The 20,305-nt window shown below is 46.8% G+C and overlaps 1 protein-coding gene across 1 annotated transcript in view; it reads right to left on the bottom strand.

Annotated features, from left to right (window-relative positions):
* The window catches only part of LOC147460924 (uncharacterized), a 163,723-nt gene that overhangs the window by 83,338 nt on the left and 60,080 nt on the right, over positions 1 to 20,305 (bottom strand). The window contains exons 4-5 of the mRNA XM_086508611.1: positions 16,523 to 16,706; positions 16,181 to 16,365 (exon numbers count right to left, since the gene is read on the bottom strand). Coding sequence (XP_086364737.1) covers positions 16,181 to 16,365; positions 16,523 to 16,681 — 344 coding nt within the window. The 5' untranslated portion in view covers positions 16,682 to 16,706. The remainder of the gene's footprint in view (positions 1 to 16,180; positions 16,366 to 16,522; positions 16,707 to 20,305) is intronic.

Raw genomic sequence — 20,305 nt, 5'->3', positions numbered from 1 at the left:
ATTGGCTAGCGTTTTGGCTAAGGTAAACATCAAGATCCCTACATTCAAAGGTCTCTCTTCAGAAGATGCTGACGACCATGCAAGGAGGTTTGTATCTCTTTGTAGGGGTCATGGTCTTAACAGGGAAGATGCTTATTTGGTACTCTTTCCATCCACCTTGGATGGCTTAGCAGACAAATGGTACAGCCAGTTTGCAGAAAACCATTTTGCAACCTGGGCAGTCTTAAGGCAGCAATTTTGTGCAGCTTTCAGGCCCGGTGACTACCAGGAGAAGGTGTTGGATGAGTTAGCCAACATAGTGGTCCAGCCAGAAGAGACTTTTGCAGAACTTATGACGAAAACCAAGTCTCTGGTTGCCAAGCTTCCCCAACAACCAGGTGAATTTATGGTTAAGAAGTGGGTAGAGAAGGCGCTTCCCAAAAGTTCTCAGCAAAAACTACGAGAGAGTCTCCGACCCGACGCCACTCTGGAGGAGTTCATCGCAGCTGCTACAAGGATAGAGGGGGCTAGGAAGCTGTTCACCAATCCCCCTCACATAGAGACCCCGTCAGTGTTTTTGGAAAGTCCTTCTGATCCTTTAACTTCTTTACGCAGGGAACTGGAAGCCCTAAAGTTACAGCGAGCTCTTCAAGAGGAGAGGTCCTTCTCTATTAGACAAGAGAAGCCTCCACATCACGAGGCATTGGAACAGATTAAGCGCGAGCTAGCAGAGCTCGAGTATCAACAAGAGACTAAGGCTACGGTTTGGTGTAGCTCATGCCGCTCTCCAGGGCACCCTCCACAGGAATGCCCCCTTCGGGTTTACTGCCACTTCTGTGAAAAATCTGGACATGAGGATAAGGATTGTTACTACCTCAAGGGATTGCGACAAATACAGCAAAGTCTTGGTCCTTCTCTTAAGCAAGGGCCAGCACCTGCGTCCAACATGGTTTCTACCTATGGCCATCCACACCATATGCCATCCACACCATGGTTTCTACCTGTGGCCATCCACACCATATGCCACCTTTGCTGACAGCCCCTCCTATGCAAGGTATGCAGAGTACTTTTCCCTCTCAGAGCTTTTATAATACCCATGCTCCCTCATCTCCTCAAAGCTTCTATGCCTCCACCTCCAACTCAATGCACCAGGAGCAAGGACCACCTCGCACTTCGACTCGTCCTTTGAATCAGCCCATTTTGTGCTACAGATGCGGGGAATATGGGCATTACCAAAGCAAATGCCCCCTGCCAGAAGGGTCCACTCCCTGCCGTCATTGCCCCGAAACGAAGGATCACTACAGTAAGGATTGCCATAAAATTCGTGCATCCACAGCTTCAAACCCAAGTCAAAGCCAGAATGAGTTTGCCTTTCCCAAGCTCAATTTGATAGCAGTTAGCACTGTTTCTCAGCCGCTCCCTTCTACCCACGTGGTTACCCCTCAAAATAAGCCGCCGCAGTTGGCAGAGGAGCCATCGGGCATCCTCACCCGGGCCCAGAGAGCCGCTCTCGGTCTTAGCATTCCATCAAGTTCAACTCCCCCACACGTTCTCACACCAGTGAATACCCTGCCTGCAACTATTAACAAGCAATCCCCTAGTGCCATGAAAGAATCCAAATCTTTGCTATCCGATATTGATGAAGCTTTCTTGGAAGCAGTTTCCAATTTGCAGAAGATCAAGATACCAGAAGAACAACAGGTAGAAAAAGAGAAGCTAACATCAGAGACAGTCTTGAAGAACACTTTCCAACAAGTATCCCTCTATGACATGTTGCGGCTAGATGCAAATTTTAGAAGTGACACCCTTGCTGTTATTCAGTCACTTTATCCTGGAGCAGGTCCTAGTGACGGGCACCTCTCGATGCGACCATTAGAGTCCTATATGATATCTAATCCCGCTGCTCCACTCACTGATTATAGAAGCCCTCGCCTGACAGTGTCCGTTTTAGGTCGGCAATTCTCAGGAGTGATAGTGGATGGTGGATCTGGCATCAACCTGATGCCCGAGTTCACTATGTTAGCTCTAGGTCTACAGCCTACTCACCCTGCTCCCTGCACAGTTACGTTGGCCGACCAGCGGACAGTCTACCCATTAGGCATAGTGGACAATGTGCCTCTGCAGGTACAAGACTTTACTTTTAACTTGGATTTTGTTGTGGTTCGTCTTTCCCAGGTTGAGGGCGGATTTCCTTTGCTCATTGGAAGGCCATGGCTGCGACACACTAAAGCACTCCATGATTGGGGAAACGATGCAATGTGGATACATACTTCTGGCTCCCCGATGCAACCGATTCTTTTAGAAGGAGGTATGGATCCCATGGTGCAGCAAGTTTCTTTGTCAATGGAAACCAACCTTGAAAAAGAACAACCTACTACACCTGAAGGGTCAGACGAAGATCTATTGGAGTGGTTAGAAGCTACCAAATCTATGCCGTGCTATGGAGTCTCTATTCACTCCTTGCCTAGAGGTACACCCTCTTCCATTGTTTCCATAGTAACTAACCCCAATGAGCCACCTGAGCCAGCTCAAAGGTTGAAGGCCATAGAAGTTACTCTGGATGCGCCCTCGGGGGAGGTCTTTGAATTTGGTGAGCCTATGGAGGAAAATAGAAGTGATAAGAAATCTCCTCGACAGAAGTTCACCCAACATCAAAAATCAGCCCCATTGGTGTCTGCTTCTCCCAGAACAAAGCTCCCTTCACAGAGCTCGTCCTGCCTGATGAATTCCATTCTCTTTATAGTTGTCCTGCTCATGGTGGCTGCGCTCTGTAGCATCTCCTCTTTCAACCAGGGGACCATGGATTTCATCTACTGCCCTAGCCCCCCTCGCCCTACCCACCCCCTCTCTTACCCTCGCCCCTACCCTCCCCCTCCCCACTCTCGCCCCTACCCACCCCCTCCTTCACCCTCGCCCCTACCCTCCCCCTTCACCCTCGCCCCTACCCTCCCCCTCCCCCCCCCCCCCCCCTCGCCCCTACCCTCGCCCCTACCCACCCCCTCCTTCACCCTCGCCCCTCCCCACTCTCGCCCCTACCCACCCCCTCTCTTACCCTCCCCCCCAGCCTCACCCTTCCTCACCCTACCCACCCCTCACACACACTCACCCCTACCCACCCCCTCGCCCCTACCCAGCCCCCCCCTCGCCCCTATCCACCCCCTCCCTTCCACTCGCCCCTAACCAACCCCCTATCTATGCTTCCCCACCCCTCTCAGCCTCAGCATGTTTTCCCCCCACCCCGCCATTTTTCCTCCCCCCCACTCCGCATCATAGCTGACTCTCAACTTTAACTTGGTTGCCATCCTAGAGCAAGTTTTTCCTCCCACCCTGCATGATAAGATGGCTCGATGGTTGCCATCCTGTTGCTGTGAAGGCCTTTCTATTCTGCTATCATGATGGAGCCTAACCCTATAGCATAACCCTATTTGCGGTGTTACTCGGGCTTATGGTCATCCCACCTTTCGAGAAGAGTGTTGTTGCAAAAAGTGTGGCAAGGTTCATCTGCAACTGCAAGCATAGACCAGGTCATCTTCCTATCACTATGGTTAGGGCAGATAAAGATGCACTGGAATCAAACTGAGCTTATCTCTTTGCTGGAGAGCATCATTTTTTTGCCAATTGGGATTCTTGGATTATGCAATCATACTGACTCTCGCCTATTCAAAGCTTAAAACGTTTGCAAGCAGTGCAGTGTGTTTAAACTCCACTTTTGGGCCTAGAACCTGCTTCAAGAAAGATGTACAGATGCAGTACCTAAAGGTTTTCTTTCACAGTTTTTTCAGTATTCCTCTCACCGGGACGGTGAGCGGTCTTGTGGCGGGCAACCTGTAGTAGCAGGGCTACAGTGTCACTTCACACGACAGACAGACAGTTGGACAGTTAGTACAGTTGGTCTAGGCTGTTTCACATTGGACGGACCCTCTGGGTTGGGAGTGACACGTGGCAGTGGCAGGGTACCGACGGTGGTCTAGTGGACATCGTGGCCAGGTCACCACATGGCTGACATTCATGAGCCGTTGGTGGCCCTTTATGGTGGTACATATGAGTAGTAGCGGTTGGTCATCGGGATTATCATCTTCACCTCTGGTCCAACGACACAGTTGTCTAGAGTGAGTCTTTACACAGAGCACGTCTTCACCATCCCTGCACATCTGAGCCTCGACAACCCCATTGTACCTGTGAGTCCTGGGCTGGAGCTGAGTGTGCTGCCACGCCAGAGTCTGTATCAATCTCTCAGATAGTCGAGTCATATGTTCTGGTCTGCTGTTGTGTCTTTGTGAGCTCTGTTGACGTCTATTGTTTCCTTGCTGCTCAGTCTGTTTGAGGAGATTCAGTCGGTTTGAGTGAGATTGTCACGCACATTGCACTGAGGACCACCCACTGTAGAGAGCACGACACATTATCCGCGCTACACCACATGGCGTTGTTGCCCCAATCATGAAGTGCCTTAGTATGCCTCAACCATGGTCGACCAATCAGCAAAGGAAATCCTCCCTCCACCTGAGGAAGACTGACCACCACAAAATCCAAGCTAAATGTGAAGTCTTGTATCATTTTAGGCACCTTCTCTACTATGCCCACATCTCTACTATGCCCACAGGGTAGACTGTCCTCTGGTCTGCCAATGTAACAGTGAATGGAGCAGGGCGGGTAGGCTGCAGGCCTAAGGCCAACATAGTAAATTCTGGCATCAGATTGATCCCAGATCCACCATCCACTATGACGCCTGAGAATTGATGCCCAAGAATAGACACAGTGAGACGAGGACTTTTATAGTCGGTGAGGGGAGCAGCTGGATATGACATCATGTAGGACTCCAAGGGTTGCACAGGTAGGTGCCCGCCACTAGGCCCTGCACCAGGGTATAGAGACTGGATGATGGAAAGGGTGTCACTTCTAAAATTTGCATCAAGTCGAAGCATGTCGTACAGTGACACTTGTTGAAAAGTGTTTTTCAAGATAGACTCTGCTGTGGGCTTGTTTCCTTTGATTAGAGCTTGCTCTGGTATGTTAAGCTTCTGCAAGTCCTCTACTGCTTCGATGAAAGCACCATCAATATCTGATAGAAGCGAGGTAGGTTGGCTCTTGACACTACCTGCTGATTTGTCAGCTACTACTGGAGGTTGACTCATTTGTGTGACAGGAGATGGAAAGATTGGACCACCAGGGAGGCTGAGGCCAAGAGCAGCTCTCTGTGCCCGTGTGAGCACCCCAACCGGCTCTTCCACTTGCTTCAACCCTTCTTGAGAGGCAACTACAAGAATGGAAGGCGGTGCCTGTGCAATCGAGCTTACTATGATGAGGTTAAGCTTTGGAAATGTAAACTCATGTTGGCTTGTGCTTGCAGATGTGGACGCTCGTTGTTTTGGGCAATCCTTACTATAGTGATCCTTAGCTTCAGGGCAATGTCGGCAAGGAGGGGATCCTTCTGGCAAGGGACATTTGCTCTGATAGTGTCCATACTCCCCGCACCTATTGCACAAAATTGGCCTATTTGAGAGGCGAGGTGGTCTCTGCCCTTGCTGCATGGGACCGGAGGCTGACATGTAGAAGCTTTGGGGAACTGAAGGAGTACTACCATGATAAAAGCTGAGAGATGCAAAGTTATTGTGCATGCCTTGCTGCATAGGAGGTGTTGTCAGCAGAGGTGGCAACGAGTTTTGATGGCCATAGGGTGAGACCATGTTCGATGCAAGTGCTAGCCCTTGTTGGAGAGAAGGACCTAGACTTTGTTGTATTTGCCGCAACCCCTTGATATAGTAGCAATCCTTGTCTTCGTGCCCAGATTTTTTGCAGAAGTGGCAATAAGCCCGAAGGGGACAATCCTGTGGAGGATGCCTTGGAGAGCGACACGAGCTGCACCATACCATAGCCTTAGTCTCTTGTTGAGACCGAAGCTCCTCTAGCTCTCTCTTGATTTGATCCAAAGCCTCAAGATGTGGGGGTTTCTCCTGGCGAAGAGAGATATTTTTCTCCTCTTGAAGAGCGCGTTGTAGTTTTAGGGCTTCAAGTTCTCTCCGTAAAGAAGTCAATGGATCAGCAGGACTTTCCGGAAACACAGAGGAGGTCTCTATGTGAGGGGAGTTGTTGAACAGCTTCCTAGCCCCCTCTATCCTAGTAGCAGCTGCGATGAACTCCTCCAAAGTGGCGTCGGGCCGGAGACTCTCTCGGAGTTTTTGTTGAGAAGTTTTGGGAAGCGGCTTCTCCACCCACTTCTTCACCATGAATTCATCGGGTTATTGAGGAAGCTTTGCAACTAGAGACTTGGTCTTAGTCATAAGCTCTACAAAAGTCTCCTCTGGCTGGAGCACCATGTTGGCTAACTCATCCAACACCTTCTCCTGGTAGTCACCAGGCCTGAAAGCTGCACAGAACTGTTGCCTTAAGGCTGCCCAAGTTGCAAAATGGTTCTCTGCAAACTGGCTGTTACATTTGTCTGCTAAGCCATCCAAGGTGGATGGAAAGAGTATCAAGTAAGCATCTTCCCTGTTAAGACCACGACCCCTACAGAGAGATACAAACCTCCTTACATGGTCGTCAGCATCTTCTGAAGAGTCCTTTGAATGTAGGGAACTTGATGTTTACCTTAGCCAAAACGCTAGCCAACAGCTCCATGGCCCCTTGCTGAGCCTGTAGCTCAGTAGCCTGTAGCAGAATAGGAGAGAGCTTTACTGGAGAAGGAGATCTCGAAGATATGGAAGCGGATGAAGGAATGGGTGATGTATGTGGAGGGATAGGTGATGAGGTTGATGGACTTCTACTTGATACCAAAGGTCGTCTTCTGTTATAGTACTTCAGAGGGCTCAGTAGTGCGCTTTAACGCTCGACTGACCGCCTTGTATGTGTCATGCAGTAACAACCAATCCAACCAACCTTTGGGCAAGAAAACGTTGAACTGGCTGAAGACTGGTCTAGACTCTACTAGACCAGGCAAGTGACTAGACCATGCTGGACAAGGGACGAGGAGGACTAGATCAGGGTCGAGGAGGTCTAGACAGGGACGAGGACAGGTTGGACCAGGGCGAGAGAGGACTAGACCAATTGGACCAGGCAAGAGGGGAACAGTTGGACCAGGCTACAAGAGAACAGTGCAAGGCAAGGTCGGCGAAGCTACGCAAGGTAGGCGAAGCTAGATAAACCTAACTAGCTTCAAGATTTGCACCTCACAGAGTGAGATTTCTGTTGAGGTCCCACCGTGATTGCCAAAATGAGAGCACCTGTAGCGCGGATAATGTGTCGTGCTCTCTATAGTGGGTGGTCCTCAGTGCAATGTGCGTGACAATCTCACTCAAACAAACTGAACAGAAAGAAAGAAAACGATAGACATCAACAGAGCTCACGAAGACACAACAGCAGACCAGAACATATCACTCGACTATCTCAAAGACTGATACAGACTCTGGCGTGGCAGCACACTCAGCTCCAGCCCAGGACTCACATGTACAATGGGGGTGTCGAGGCTCATATGTGCAGGGATGGTGAAGAAGTGCTATGTGCATAGACTCACTCTAGACGACTACGTACAAGACGATGCAACTGGCCCAAAACGACTACTCATATGTACAACCATAAAGAGCCACCAACAGCTCATAAATGTCCACTCAGCTAAGTCTATCTCCAAACTGAGTGGTGGTGGTGACCTGGCCACGATGTCCACTAGACCACCGTCGGTACCCTGCCACGTGTCACTCCCCAACCCAAAGGGTCCGTCCAATGTGAACCAGACCAACTATAACTAACTGTCCAACTGTCTGTCTGTCCTATCACAGTGACACTGTAGCCCTGCTACAACACTCGGCATTGCTTGCTCTCGGAAGATGGCGTTCACCTGGTTGGGATGGCCTCAGTGTGGAATTTTTTCTCTCTTTTTGGGAGCCTCTGAAAGAACCTTTACTTTATATGATGAACACTGCCTGGGTAAATCAAGATTTGCCAATGTCTTGGAAAGAGGGTTTGTTGAAATTGTTGCCTAAACAAGCGCTTTGTGAGCAGTTCTCGCATTGGCGGCCAATTTCTCTTATGCCAGTTATATATAAAATCTGGTGAAAATGATTGTGAATCGAAGGAACCTCTTATGGGCTGGTATCCATTCTCGCAATATGGCTTCATTCCTCGCCGCCAAATTTTGGATAATCTGGCTAATGTATTAATTAGAATGGAATATGCCAAGTATACCCAGTAGGATATTCTCGTTATGCAAGTAGACATTGAAAAGGCTTTCCATACGGTTCGATAATGTTCAATAAGATTTCATTGCCGCTACAATGTGGGCCCTTGGTTTTGGCCCAAAGATGGTCAATGTTGTACATCTTCAAGCCTCCTTGATGGAGAGCTCACAGAACCTTGGCCTCTCTGATGCTCTGTTAGACAAGATTGCCCGCTTAGAGAATTGTTGTATGCCATTGCCACTCACCCTTTGTTATTGTATTTGGATCGCTTGACTTCGCTTGGTCGTCTTCATGGGCTGAAATTACCCAATGGGAAAGACTTCACAAGCCAGGCCTATGCTGATGACTCGTTGTTCATGCCCCACAATAACCCAGACGATGTGCATGAAATTATGCAGGTATTGGATACATTATGCCTGGCAACAAACCTTAAGGTTATGTTTCGGAAATCTAAACTCTTGCCTCTTGCTGTTTGTGATTGGCATCTTCTTTTGTGGCCAGGCGAGATTCTCGATCCGCATGTGGTGGTCAGGCACTTCGGATATCCATCGGCTGGCAGGTCACTAATACTCAGCAAATTGATTGGGTCATGCAACGATTGAATGTTAAATTGCACTATTGGAAACTGTCTACATGGCCACTAAATGTTCGACTACGTATTGTGCAAAGTATCATGATGACGTATGTTCATTATTACTTGCCGTTATTACACTAGCCTCGCTCCTGCCTCTCATTGCTCATGTCTAGCATTGTATCTCACTTGTGGTGATCACTAGTTCTCATAAAAAAGGCCTCCGTTTGTTAGCAATGGAGAAACCTTGTCCTCCAAAGCGTCTTGGGGGGGCTCATATTTTGGACCTTCGTCGCCATGCATTGGCAAGGAAGGGTATGTTATTGCCTACTCTTGCACTGCAGTCTCAGCCATGGACAATTATGGTTGCTGATCTATTTTGGCATATTACCACTCCTGCTTTTGGTCATTGACAGACTTCCCTTTGGCAGATTGTGTTTGGCAAGATGGTCGGTAATATTTCTGGTTGTTGGATCACCTCCGGCTTGCTCTCCGCTTGGAAAGTCGTTACGGATCATCTCTCTTGGCATGGCAGGCAGCAAGTAGATGGGAATTTGTTGTGTTTGGAAAGCATTCACTAGAGTAGGGTGTTCTCTTTTACCTTGATTGATAAGTCGCCTTGTCAAGCCTACTTCCTTTCTTGTCGTGGCATATGCACGGTGAATGATGTGGTGGATTCATCTAGGAATTTGCTTGCTTTTTCTCAAGCGACAGCACGCTTTGGGTTGGGTCCGCATTACCGACAGATTTGGAGCCTACTTCGGCATATGCTGGATGTTTTCCTCCCCATTCCGCCGCTGGCCAATGGATGCCCTATGCAAGACTCGAATTTATGCGACACTCATTTCGCGGCGATTTCTGCTCGCCATATCTATGCTTCTCTCATGCAGGACTCTTGGCTGGCTGGCCATTGCAATGCGCTCTGGGATTTGCACAAATCTTATCCACGGTGGAGACAGGCTCTTACTGCAATCTGGAAGTCTCGCTTACCTCTTGAGGAGCATCTATTTCTTTGGCGTTGTTTGTTGGGAGTTCTTCCTATTGAAACTCTCCTTGCGACGCGTCGCATTAGCTCTTCCTGTTTCGTCAGTTGCTCTACTGCTGATGAGACTGTCAGACAACTACTTTGGGAGTGTCGCTGCACCAGGGCTTTCCTTCACCACGTTTCTGCTGGTATGCACCTTCGATTTCCCTCAGCAATTTTCCACGAACGATTCTGTCTTTTTGGCATTCTACCAAATTCCCTCCAGCGATTTGCCATCTTCTTCGCATGGGTCAGATTTTGATCGCCATCGTCTTTGTGGCACTGTCGCAACCTCCGCATGTTTCACTAGCATGACGCAGACCCTTTTCCATCGTTCAAGATTTCGTTGAGGCAATCGTTACATTTTGCCTTAGACATTGGGGACATATTCCTGGAAATCTTGCAACTCTTCTATGTTTGCTTTTAGCGCTTTCACATCACTACACTTTTGTGTTCTTCCCTTTGTATTTGATCTTTTTGGTGGGTTTTCCTCGCTTTGAGGTTTCCCACAGGTGAATAATCAAATCAAATTTACAAAAAGAATGTGTGTGTGCGCGCGCTAATAAAAAGAGGAAAATGGTATAACCTTTCTATCACCCAAGTGTGGTAGATTGATTTCCCTCTTGAATGACAGGTCTTGAGTTTAACTCTCCTCGTCGGATAGATCTTTAAGGTCTCTTGGGATAGTTTCCTACGACATTAAAAATCTCTTCATCTTGGGGGTGTGTGTGTGCGCGCGCGTGCGCTAATAAAAAGAGGAAAATGGTATAACCTTTCTATCACCCAAGTGTGGTAGATTGGTTATGTCATTCCCTCTTGAATAACAAGTCTTGAGTACAACTCTCCTCGTCGAATAGATCTTTTAAGGTCTCTTGCAATAGTTTCCTTCGACGTTAAAACTCTCTTCTTCTCTTCTTCTTCTTCCTCTTCTTTTTCTTCTCTCTCTCCCCCCCTCCAAAGGGGATGCAACGTCATTTGGACGCATTACATGTGTTTGCACAGGATAGTGGATTGTCTGTGAACCTTGGTAAAACCAAGGTTATGGTGTTTAGCACCAGAGCACAGTGGGTGTTGAGAGATGTGGAGTATACAAATGCAAAAACCTATCTCGGAGTGGTCTTTAGTGGCCTAGTTTTCTCCTTGAGGACAGCAACAGAGATGAGATTGACCAGAGCTTATGCAACATTTAGGGAGACTTGAGAGGATGTGTTCACAGGTTCAATTCCAAGAACCTCGAAAAAAGCTTTGGCTCTTTGTCACTTTGGTCACTTCTCCCATGCTATACGGAGTGGAGATATGAAGACCATCAGTGGATCATCGCAGCAAAGTTGGCAACACTGCTGGATGGAGATGTATGGAGAGGCCCTTGGCCTCAGTAACACATGAGATTATCACGGCGGAGCTCGCTGCCCCTCTGTTGTTGGTAGTGGAGACGCTCACTCGATCGGTCTCATTTATGCATAGCACGTTGGCTCTCCCTAGATACAAATATGCTCGCTTAGCTCTGGAGTCCTCACGACAACTAGCATCACAGGGAGATAGATCATGCTGGTATGCACAGATGATATCTTGGTTCCGGCTGCATGGGTTTAGTATGGACAAACACCCCCATTTAAGTACTACGTAGATGCACCCTCAATCTCTCTCACTCGGGCAGAGATTACTTGGCTCATTGGGCAAGACTTGACTCAGTTGGATACCAGGAGGAAATGGATACAGCAGTTGCATACAATGATGGCTTCTATAGAGAGCATCTTCTTCAGCTTACACAGGATGGATTTGTGATTAGACCCGGGTGCACGGATACCCAATTATCTCAGGGGATACGATGTGCCATTGGTCAGCTACACACATCCTCACACCAGCTAGAGATCGCAAGACAGGCAAATTTAGAGGAGTACCAACCGAGACCACGACCTGTCAAGTTGCCCAGTATATTATGAGATACGAGGCCGCTTCAACTATCTATTTAGAGAGGGTTTTGGACCGCTTTCTAGGGTCATGAGACACCAAGATTAGAAATGCCTCAGACTATACTTATTGGAGCTACGAAGACGTAGAGAGGATCTCTTGAGGAGGGGCTCAGAGAGGAAGATACAGCTACAGCGACAGATACAGATTTCTTTCGGCGACAAACTGAGGAGTCAGACCAGCAGGCCCCACAATACAACGGCACCAAAGGTACATTGCTTGATCGGGCGATAAGAGTCAAACTAGCAGTATAGCGGCACCAAAGGTACATTGCTTGATCGGGCGACAGAGTTGGGGCAGGCCCGCCGCCCCCGGATGACGGGCCCCTTTCAACATCGACTGAGACTATGTCAAAGGATTATAAGGAAGAGATAGGCATGGTGCTGGAGCAATGCCACGAAGAAAGTGGACATCTAAGGAAGGACGAGGTGATGTTTCAAGTGTTAAGAGTAGGGTTCCAATGGCCAATACTACGTTGTCGGGGGATTTGTGTTCGAAACGTGAGCCGAGAAGGCGCGGGGCCTTTGGCTGTGAGAGGTGTGAGAAATGAAATGAAATGAAATGTAATATTAACATCTTCAAAAGGCCAAAATGACCTATGAGACCAGAAGGTTACATGTGGTGAATCTAATACCAAGTCTAGGTTCAAAAAGTACAAAGAACTAAAAAGAAAATAGTGGGTAGGGGTGGGGTGAAAGCTGATACAAAGGGAATACAAAGGGTGAGCTGATACAATGGAGCTCTCTGACAGTCGAGGCATCATATACATATACATCAGTATCCAAAAGGCTATAGAGACTTAATGTCCTCCAAGGTAGGCACTCTGTCGGGACGGCTCCTATGTCGCGCCAGTATGGTATGGATCCTCTGTCGCAATCTGCGTCGATGTCGAGAGGGCCCCCTCGTCCGTGGGCGACGGGACCGCCCCAACTCTATCGCCCGATCAAGCAGTATGTCTCTTGTGCGCCTCTGGTGTTGTTATGATGTGGGGGCTGCTCGAACTCCTCTGTCTGTGACTGAAAGAAATCTGTACTCTTCCACTGTCGATGAATCTCTCTCATTGTGCCCCTCTTCAAGAGGTCCTCTTTGTGTTTGCGAATCTCCCGTAAGTATAATCCGAGGCATCTCTGATCCTAGTATCTCATGACTCTAGAAAGTGACCCAAAACCCTCTCTGAATAGACACTGAAAGCGGCCTCGTGTCTCATAGTATATTGGGCAGTGACATATGTAATGTAGCTCTGTCTCTGGCTCTATCTGGCACACCTAACAAATCCTGGTACTCCCAGACACTGACAGCTCCGACAATCACCATAATCATCAATGAATTGAGTAAAGCTTTAGGTACATATTAATCAATAGCCAAGGCAGGCTGTTAACAACACCGTCACTTGGATTAACTGAGAACTAGGAGTTTAAGCTCCCTTTACAAGATTGTGTGGGCCGTTAACTGCTCCATGACTTCTCAAAATAATTAGCAAAGCTTAAATTGATGATGGTGATGAAAATCTTCTCCATGCCATTCTTCCGGCTTCAATTGCCCTTATGAGCTCCACAAAGTTTCTCTCGTTGATTGCCTTCGAGAAAACTCTCTCCTCTGTTGTGGTCAAGAGCTCTCAAAACTCTCATTTGATTGTCATTATTCTCCTCTTCAATTGCTGACAAGAGCTTTGCAAAAAGTTCTCCAAACTCCCTCTGTCTTTGTGTCCCCTTGTTGGAAAGAATTCAAACTCTCTCCGTCCGTGTCTCTAATTTCTTTTGCCACAATTGCCAACAATAAGCTCCAAACTTCTCCTCTGAATGTCTTGCTCTAATTGCCCTTGGTACTTCCTTGTCTTGCTTAGTTGAGAGATAAAGAGATAGAGATCTCCTAGTTCCCTCCTCCCCTTGAACTTGCTTATCAAGCCTTCATGTGCTTCAACCTCCTTCTTGCCTCGTGCCTTGCAAGCCTCGGGCTTCATCCATACTGTAATTGAGACATAGAGCAGGTCCTCCAAGGATCTTCACATGTAAGAGATTGATGCCATACTACAACGGCCTATGAAAGAGTTCCTGTGATGGTACTAGCAAGGGCAGCCCACTAAGGAGATAAGAGTTTGGTAGATAGTGCACCAGCTGGCTCTACTGACTCGCTTATTTGTTCACATTTTAGAGTTTGTTACTTTATTTTTTGCTGTTTTCTATATGGGACATTTAAATCATGTGTCAATGACTTATTTTCTTGTCTCAAAGGTCTTTTAGAACTTTTGCAGATGTAAATATACGTTTCATTTCAGTTCATTCCATTTCTCCCTTTTATTGAAAGTTGGGCTTATACACTTAGTATTACATAAAAAGGCAAAATAACAAATTCGACCATAGCCAACATCTAGATACAACCAAATATTAGAAAACCCCAAGCATAATACATGCATAATCAAAAGGGGAAAACCCAAAGATCAGTACAAGATGCAATAATGCATGCAAACAAGGCTAAAACCCATCACATCGCCTGTCAGACTATATGAGCTTGAAGGAAAGTCCACAAGCCATATAAGATAGACTCCGGGGCTTCAAGTATACACGAGGCAAGTGGTGTCATGGCCCATTGGAGGAAAGTGGGTCATGACCCATCTTCTCCATCCACATTTGACTAGAGGACCCCCACAGGTAATCGGTCACATAAAGTAGGAGATTTGATATGGCAATCAACTGTCCTGTAAGTATTGCCAAAAGGTGGTAAGAACTGCACAGATTGACCACCCTTTGACCAAACCTAAGAGCCAGAGTGGTGGGCACGTTGTCCCATTAGAATATGTCCACCAATCCTCACTGTCTACTCTAAAAATGATATAAAGGCACTGTTGCAAAATTTTAGGCCAGAGCCAATCCCTTGGATCCCATGAAAGCACTCCCTAAGGCCAACCATCCCAAATTCATAATCCCCGTGCAGCAGCAGCTGGACAGAAACTACAATCCACTTGATATTGTCTCCCAAGCTGGCCTACAGCTTGTACCCAACTCCATTCAAGGCTGGTGAAAGCAGGGTTTTCAAAATCAGAGGAGAACTAGAGATATTAACAAACAGTGAAAATAACGCCCCTGCAAAGTGCTCTGTGGGGGTATTCTGATCATTTTCATCCTCATAAAAACCCCTACAATCCATAAAAAGGATCTTGAGTAAAACCTTTGCATGTCCCTGTACCATTCAGGCATAGTACCTCCCCTAACTCCAAGGATTGCTTAGGAATGCCCAATGAATCCATGGATCTAGAGAGAGGTCACTCCACCGATGAAGAACCAAAAATTCCATCCCAAAGTAGTCCGGTCAATATCTATGACCAAGCTGTCTTCCCTCAATGTCAATGACATAGGAGTTCCAGATCAAGGCTGTCTCTGAAACTCCTCACTAAACGGTGGTAGATGTCTCAAACTAATGTCTGGAGCTAACATGGACAAAAGAACTATAAACCATCCATCAAGGTGGCTAATACATAGAACACAAAAGCAACCACTCTGGAGAAGCATAGTGCCAATTTAGGTTTCCTACAATGAAGTCGGAAAACAAACATATCCACCCCCAATCCTGAAGGAGTTGTGCATGCTGTAGCTGCATAAATCTTGAAGAACCGGCCAGGCATCCCAACCACTACTGCATTAGGTATGGAGAAGCTCTGTTCCGATAGGAGGCTATCACACATACAGTGATGACATGGCAGTCTGGCTATTGAATGGCCGCTTGATGATGTTGCAGACCTGTTGCATGTAAGATATCATCGTGAGGGACTCTAGAAAAGCTGCTACATGCTGCAGTTGTGCATGTAATTGACCAGATTTGAGATCGAAAATCAGGACCTGTTTTAGCCAAACAAGCACAGATGCACCTCAGTTTTGTGAGCACTCAACTTTTTGGGTTATTGCTTTTTATGTGAAAAGCCTTGGGCCTTTTAGCAGAGTAGCTGTATTACTTTGTACGCAGAGGTCATGTGGACGCCTCAAATGGGAATATCTCCATACAGAGCTGTACATAGCTAAGATGGTCTATAAAAAGACAATCTCTATCAAGAAGCTCTTTTCATTCCAAACTGTTTGCTACTTTACAACTTAAGGCATCTTCTTTCACTCAAAAAGAAGATCACCTTGCAAGCAACCTTGAAAAGGATTGTTCAAAACCTTTTTCTCATTGCAATTGGCTAAAGCATGTTCCTAGCTCCTCAAGTACTCAAAACGATACTCTCCTTGACTAAGGAGACCGGAGCATAGTACAAGCCTCAACAACCTCAAAAACGAGCTATAGCAATGGGGCATGTCATGCTTCACTTTCTACTAGTAACACTCTCTGACTAGCGCAACATCAAACAAGGACAAACAACCCTACAACAACCTGATACAAGGCTTAATTGATTATAAGTATAGAACTACACAAGGAAAGAGTAATACTAGCAACTAATTTGAAAACATTTTCAATGAGGTAGAAAAAAATGCTAACCTGGGAGTATCATGGCTTCCAGCATCGATACAATGCTCCAAAAGCTCTATGAATTTGTAAGGAAAAGTGGTAAAATCTACAAGTATGCATTGTTCAACCTTCAAGCTTTGAAAATCATCTTCACTAACTTCAAGAAAGTAAAGAAAAAACGGGTCTGCTTCATTGGTGAGCTGCATTCTTAAAAGCTGCAAGTATCAAGATTCAACAGGCTATTAGATTTTCGAGTTTGAGAAGCAACAAGTCACTATCAACCATATCAAGTGATTCAAGTGATTTCTGCTGCATGCATGGTCTTCATGTGTGCAATGCAGGAATGTCTGAGTGTATCCATCTGCAAAATACCTTGCTGGCTCTATGAACTTTACTGATCCCCATGATAATTCTCACAGTAAGCTCCATAAGGCGATCTTCTGATCCTGGCAATTTGGTAACTCTGACTGGAATTGCCTTCTCAAAAAGGGTGGAGCTACTCTCCATATGGTTCAATTTGACATCATCCATTGGGATTAATCACCTAATTGATAGTCTGCACATACTATTCAACGATGAGCATCTGTTGGAAACATCTGCACATATAGCGCAACACTTCACAAAGCTTGTTTAGCAAAAAATACACCGTCACTTACTACTTTATCTGGTTTTAGAAATTTAACGGAGATGGTTTCAAGCAGACAATCTCGAGCAAAGGCTACAGATCTATCTCTTGGGCGTGTTTTACCTAGAAGATCTAATGCTGCAAGATTGGGAAGCATATATAAGCTTTTTATATTTTAATAGCTTTGCTCAATGCTTTCTCATGTGCTGTGCGAAAACCCAAAGTGAACTCTTTAGTCTAAACCCTCTGAATCAATAGGTAGTTGGTAAAACATGCCCACATAATAAATAATTGCCTCGGATCAAGCTTGTTTCATTAAAGTCATCTCCAAGATATTTTGTGATATCAACTGAAGGAATAACAACATGCTATACTGCAAATAACAAGCTTCTCCAGTGTCAGCTCCATCTGTATGATATACCTAGATGAGCATACAAACAAATCCAGGTTCGCCTTAATTAAAAGGCAAGACATGAGCTCATGGTAGTTTACAAGACAACCATGAGATTACACAAATGCTAGCTCAATGATGTATAATACTCACTAGATTAAATTAGACCTTTTTTTTGAGGCAAAAAGAGAGGGCTTTATGTATTAAGTAACCGAGTTACAAGCACGTAGGCATTACATCAGCCCATATGCATCACAATATAAACGAAACTCGTAGTGAAAAGACTCTTGAAAAGTGACAAGTACAACAAACCATAGGGGAAAGCTACCAGTGCTATAGAGTTGCAAAAGATGGGCGATACATCAAAGGCTAGGAACAAAGGAGGGGAGGGCAACTATAACAGAGAGCTGAAGCAAAAATAGGCCACCAAAGAATCTCCAATATCAAACTCCGGATCTTTGAGGCCAAAAGGCGCACCCCAACAGAATAAGCATCAGCACTACACATCCACCTTGTAGCAAAACTCTGAAAACTAGATTTTGCAAATATTAGCTTTTGCAAGTCAGCTTTTCATATATGATGCTTTTAGACCTGTAGCAGGCTACAATGTCACTTTCACAGGACACACAATTAGTACAGTTGGTCTGGTCTCGTTCACACTGGACGGACTCTCTGGGCTGGGCAGTGACACGTGGCAGGGATACGGACGGTGGTCTAGTGAACATCGTGGCCAGGTCACCACCACCACTCAGTTTGGGGATAGACATAGATGGCTGACATTTATGAGCCGTTGGTGGCTCTTTATGGTGGTACACATGAGTAGTAGCGGTTGGGTCATGATTATCATCTTCTTCATATATGGGCCCGTGTCGTCGTCTAGAGTAGAGAGTCTATACACAGCACGTCTACACCATCCCTTCACATCTGAGCCTCGACACCCCATTGTACCCGTGAGTTATGGGCTGGAGCTGAGTGTGTTGCCACGCCAGAGTCTGTTTCGGTTCTTTGAGATAGTCGAGTCCATATGTTCTGGTCTGTTACTGTTGTGTCTCTGTGTTGATCCGCTGTTATCTATTGTTTCCTTTGTTTTCATTTTGTTTTGAGTGATGTCACGCACATTGCACTGAGGAGCACCCACTGTAGAGAGCACGACACACTATCCGCGCTACAGGTGCTCTCATTTTTGGCACGCCCGGTGGGACCTCAACTGAAGTCTCACTCTCTGTTGAGGTGCAAATCGAGAAGCTAGCTGGGTTTTACCTAGCCTCGCCTACTTCGCCTTGACCAATGAGCCTGCTGACCAATGAGCCTGCTGGTCTGGTCCTCTCTCGCCTTGGTCCAACCAGCTCTCGTCCTGGTCTAGTCCTTCCTTGTCCTGGCTGGACCAGGTGGTCTAGTTACTCACCCTGGTCTAGTAGAGTCTAGACCTGTGTTGAGCCAGTTAAAGGTCTTCTTGCCCAAAGCTTGGTTGGGTTTGTGATCACTGCATGACACATACAAGGCGGTCATTAGAGCGTCAAAGCGCACTCCTGAGTCCTCTGAAGTACTATAACAGAAGACGTCAACCCTTGGTACCTAGTAGAAGTCCACCAACCTCATCACCCATACCTCCACATACGGCATCATCCATTCCTCCATCCGGTTCCACATCTTCTAGGTCACCTTCCCCAGTAAAGCTCTCTCCCATTTTGTTACAGCAAGCTATTGAGCAAGAGGCTATGGAGGCGTTGGCTAGTGTTTTGGCAAAGGTAAACATCAAGTTTCCTACTTTCAAGGGACTCTCCTCAGAAGATGCAGACGACCATGCAAGGAGGTTTGTATCTCTCTGTAGGGGTCGTGGTCTTAATAGAGAAGATGCTTATTTGGTACTCTTTCCATCTACCTTGGATGGCTTAGCAGACAAGTGGTACAGTCACTTTGCAGAGAACCATTTTGCAACTTGGGCAGCTTTAAGACAACAGTTCTATGCAGCATTCAGACCAGGTGACTATCAGGAAAAGGTTTTGGATGAGTTGACCAACATGGTGCTCCAGCAAGAGGAGACTTTTGCAGAACTCTGACTAAAACCAAGTCTTTGGTTGCTAAGCTTCCTCAGCAACCGGGTGAATTCATGGTTAAGAAGTGGGTGGAGAAGGCTCTTCCCAAAACTTCTCAGCAAAAACTCCGAGAGAGTCTCCGACTTGACGCCACTCTGAAGGAGTTTGTCGCGGCTGCTACTAGGATAGAGGGAGCTAGGAAGCTGTTCACCAACTCCCCTCAGGTAGAGACCCCCTCAGTGTTTTCGGAAAGTCCTCCTAATCCGTTGACTTCTTTACGTAGGGAACTTGAAGACCTAAAACTAAAACGCGCTCTTCAAGAGGAGAAATCAATCTCTCTTAGACAGGAGCAGCCCCCACATCACGAGGCTTTCGATCAAATCAAGAGAGAGCTAGAAGAGCATCGGTCTCAACAGGAGACTAAAGCTATGGTATGGTGCAGCTTGTGTCGCTCTCCAAGACACCCTCCACAAGACTGTCCCCTTCCGGCTTATTGCCACTTCTGCGAAAAAACTGGGCATGAGGACAAGGACTGCTACTACCTCAAGGGACCTACATCCAGCATGGTTTCTCCCTGTGGCCATCCACACCATATGCCACCTTTGCTGACAACCCCTCCTATGCAACTTGCAAGGTATGCAGAGCACTTTTCCCTCTCAGAGCTTTTATCATACCCATGCTCCCTCATCACCTCAGCTTCTATGCCTCCACCTCCAACTCCGTGCACCAAGAGCAAGGACCGCCTCGCCCTTTGAATCGGCCCATTTTGTGCTACAGATGCGGGGAATATGGTCATTACCAAAGCAAATTCCCTCTGCCCGAAGGGTCCTCTCCCTACCGTCATTGCCCTGAAACGAAGGATCACTACGGTAAGGATTGCCCTAAACTTCGTGCATCCACGGCTTCGAACCCAAGTCAAAGCCAAAATGAGTTTACCTTTCCCAAGCTCAATCTGATAGCAATTAGCACTGTTCCTCAGCCGCCTCAAAATAAGCTGCAGCTGGTAGAGGAGCCATCGAGTGTCCTCACTCGAGCCCAGTGAGCCGCTCTCGGTCTTAGCATTCCAACAAGTTCAACTCCCTCACGCATTCTCACAACAGTGG

Source organism: Adiantum capillus-veneris, chromosome 3 (assembly GCF_014529385.1).
Source record: "Adiantum capillus-veneris isolate H3 chromosome 3, ASM1452938v2, whole genome shotgun sequence".
Classification (NCBI taxonomy): Eukaryota; Viridiplantae; Streptophyta; class Polypodiopsida; order Polypodiales; family Pteridaceae; genus Adiantum; species Adiantum capillus-veneris.
The sequence above is the reverse complement of the archived record's forward strand: the minus strand, read 5'-3'. Positions and strand labels throughout refer to the sequence as shown.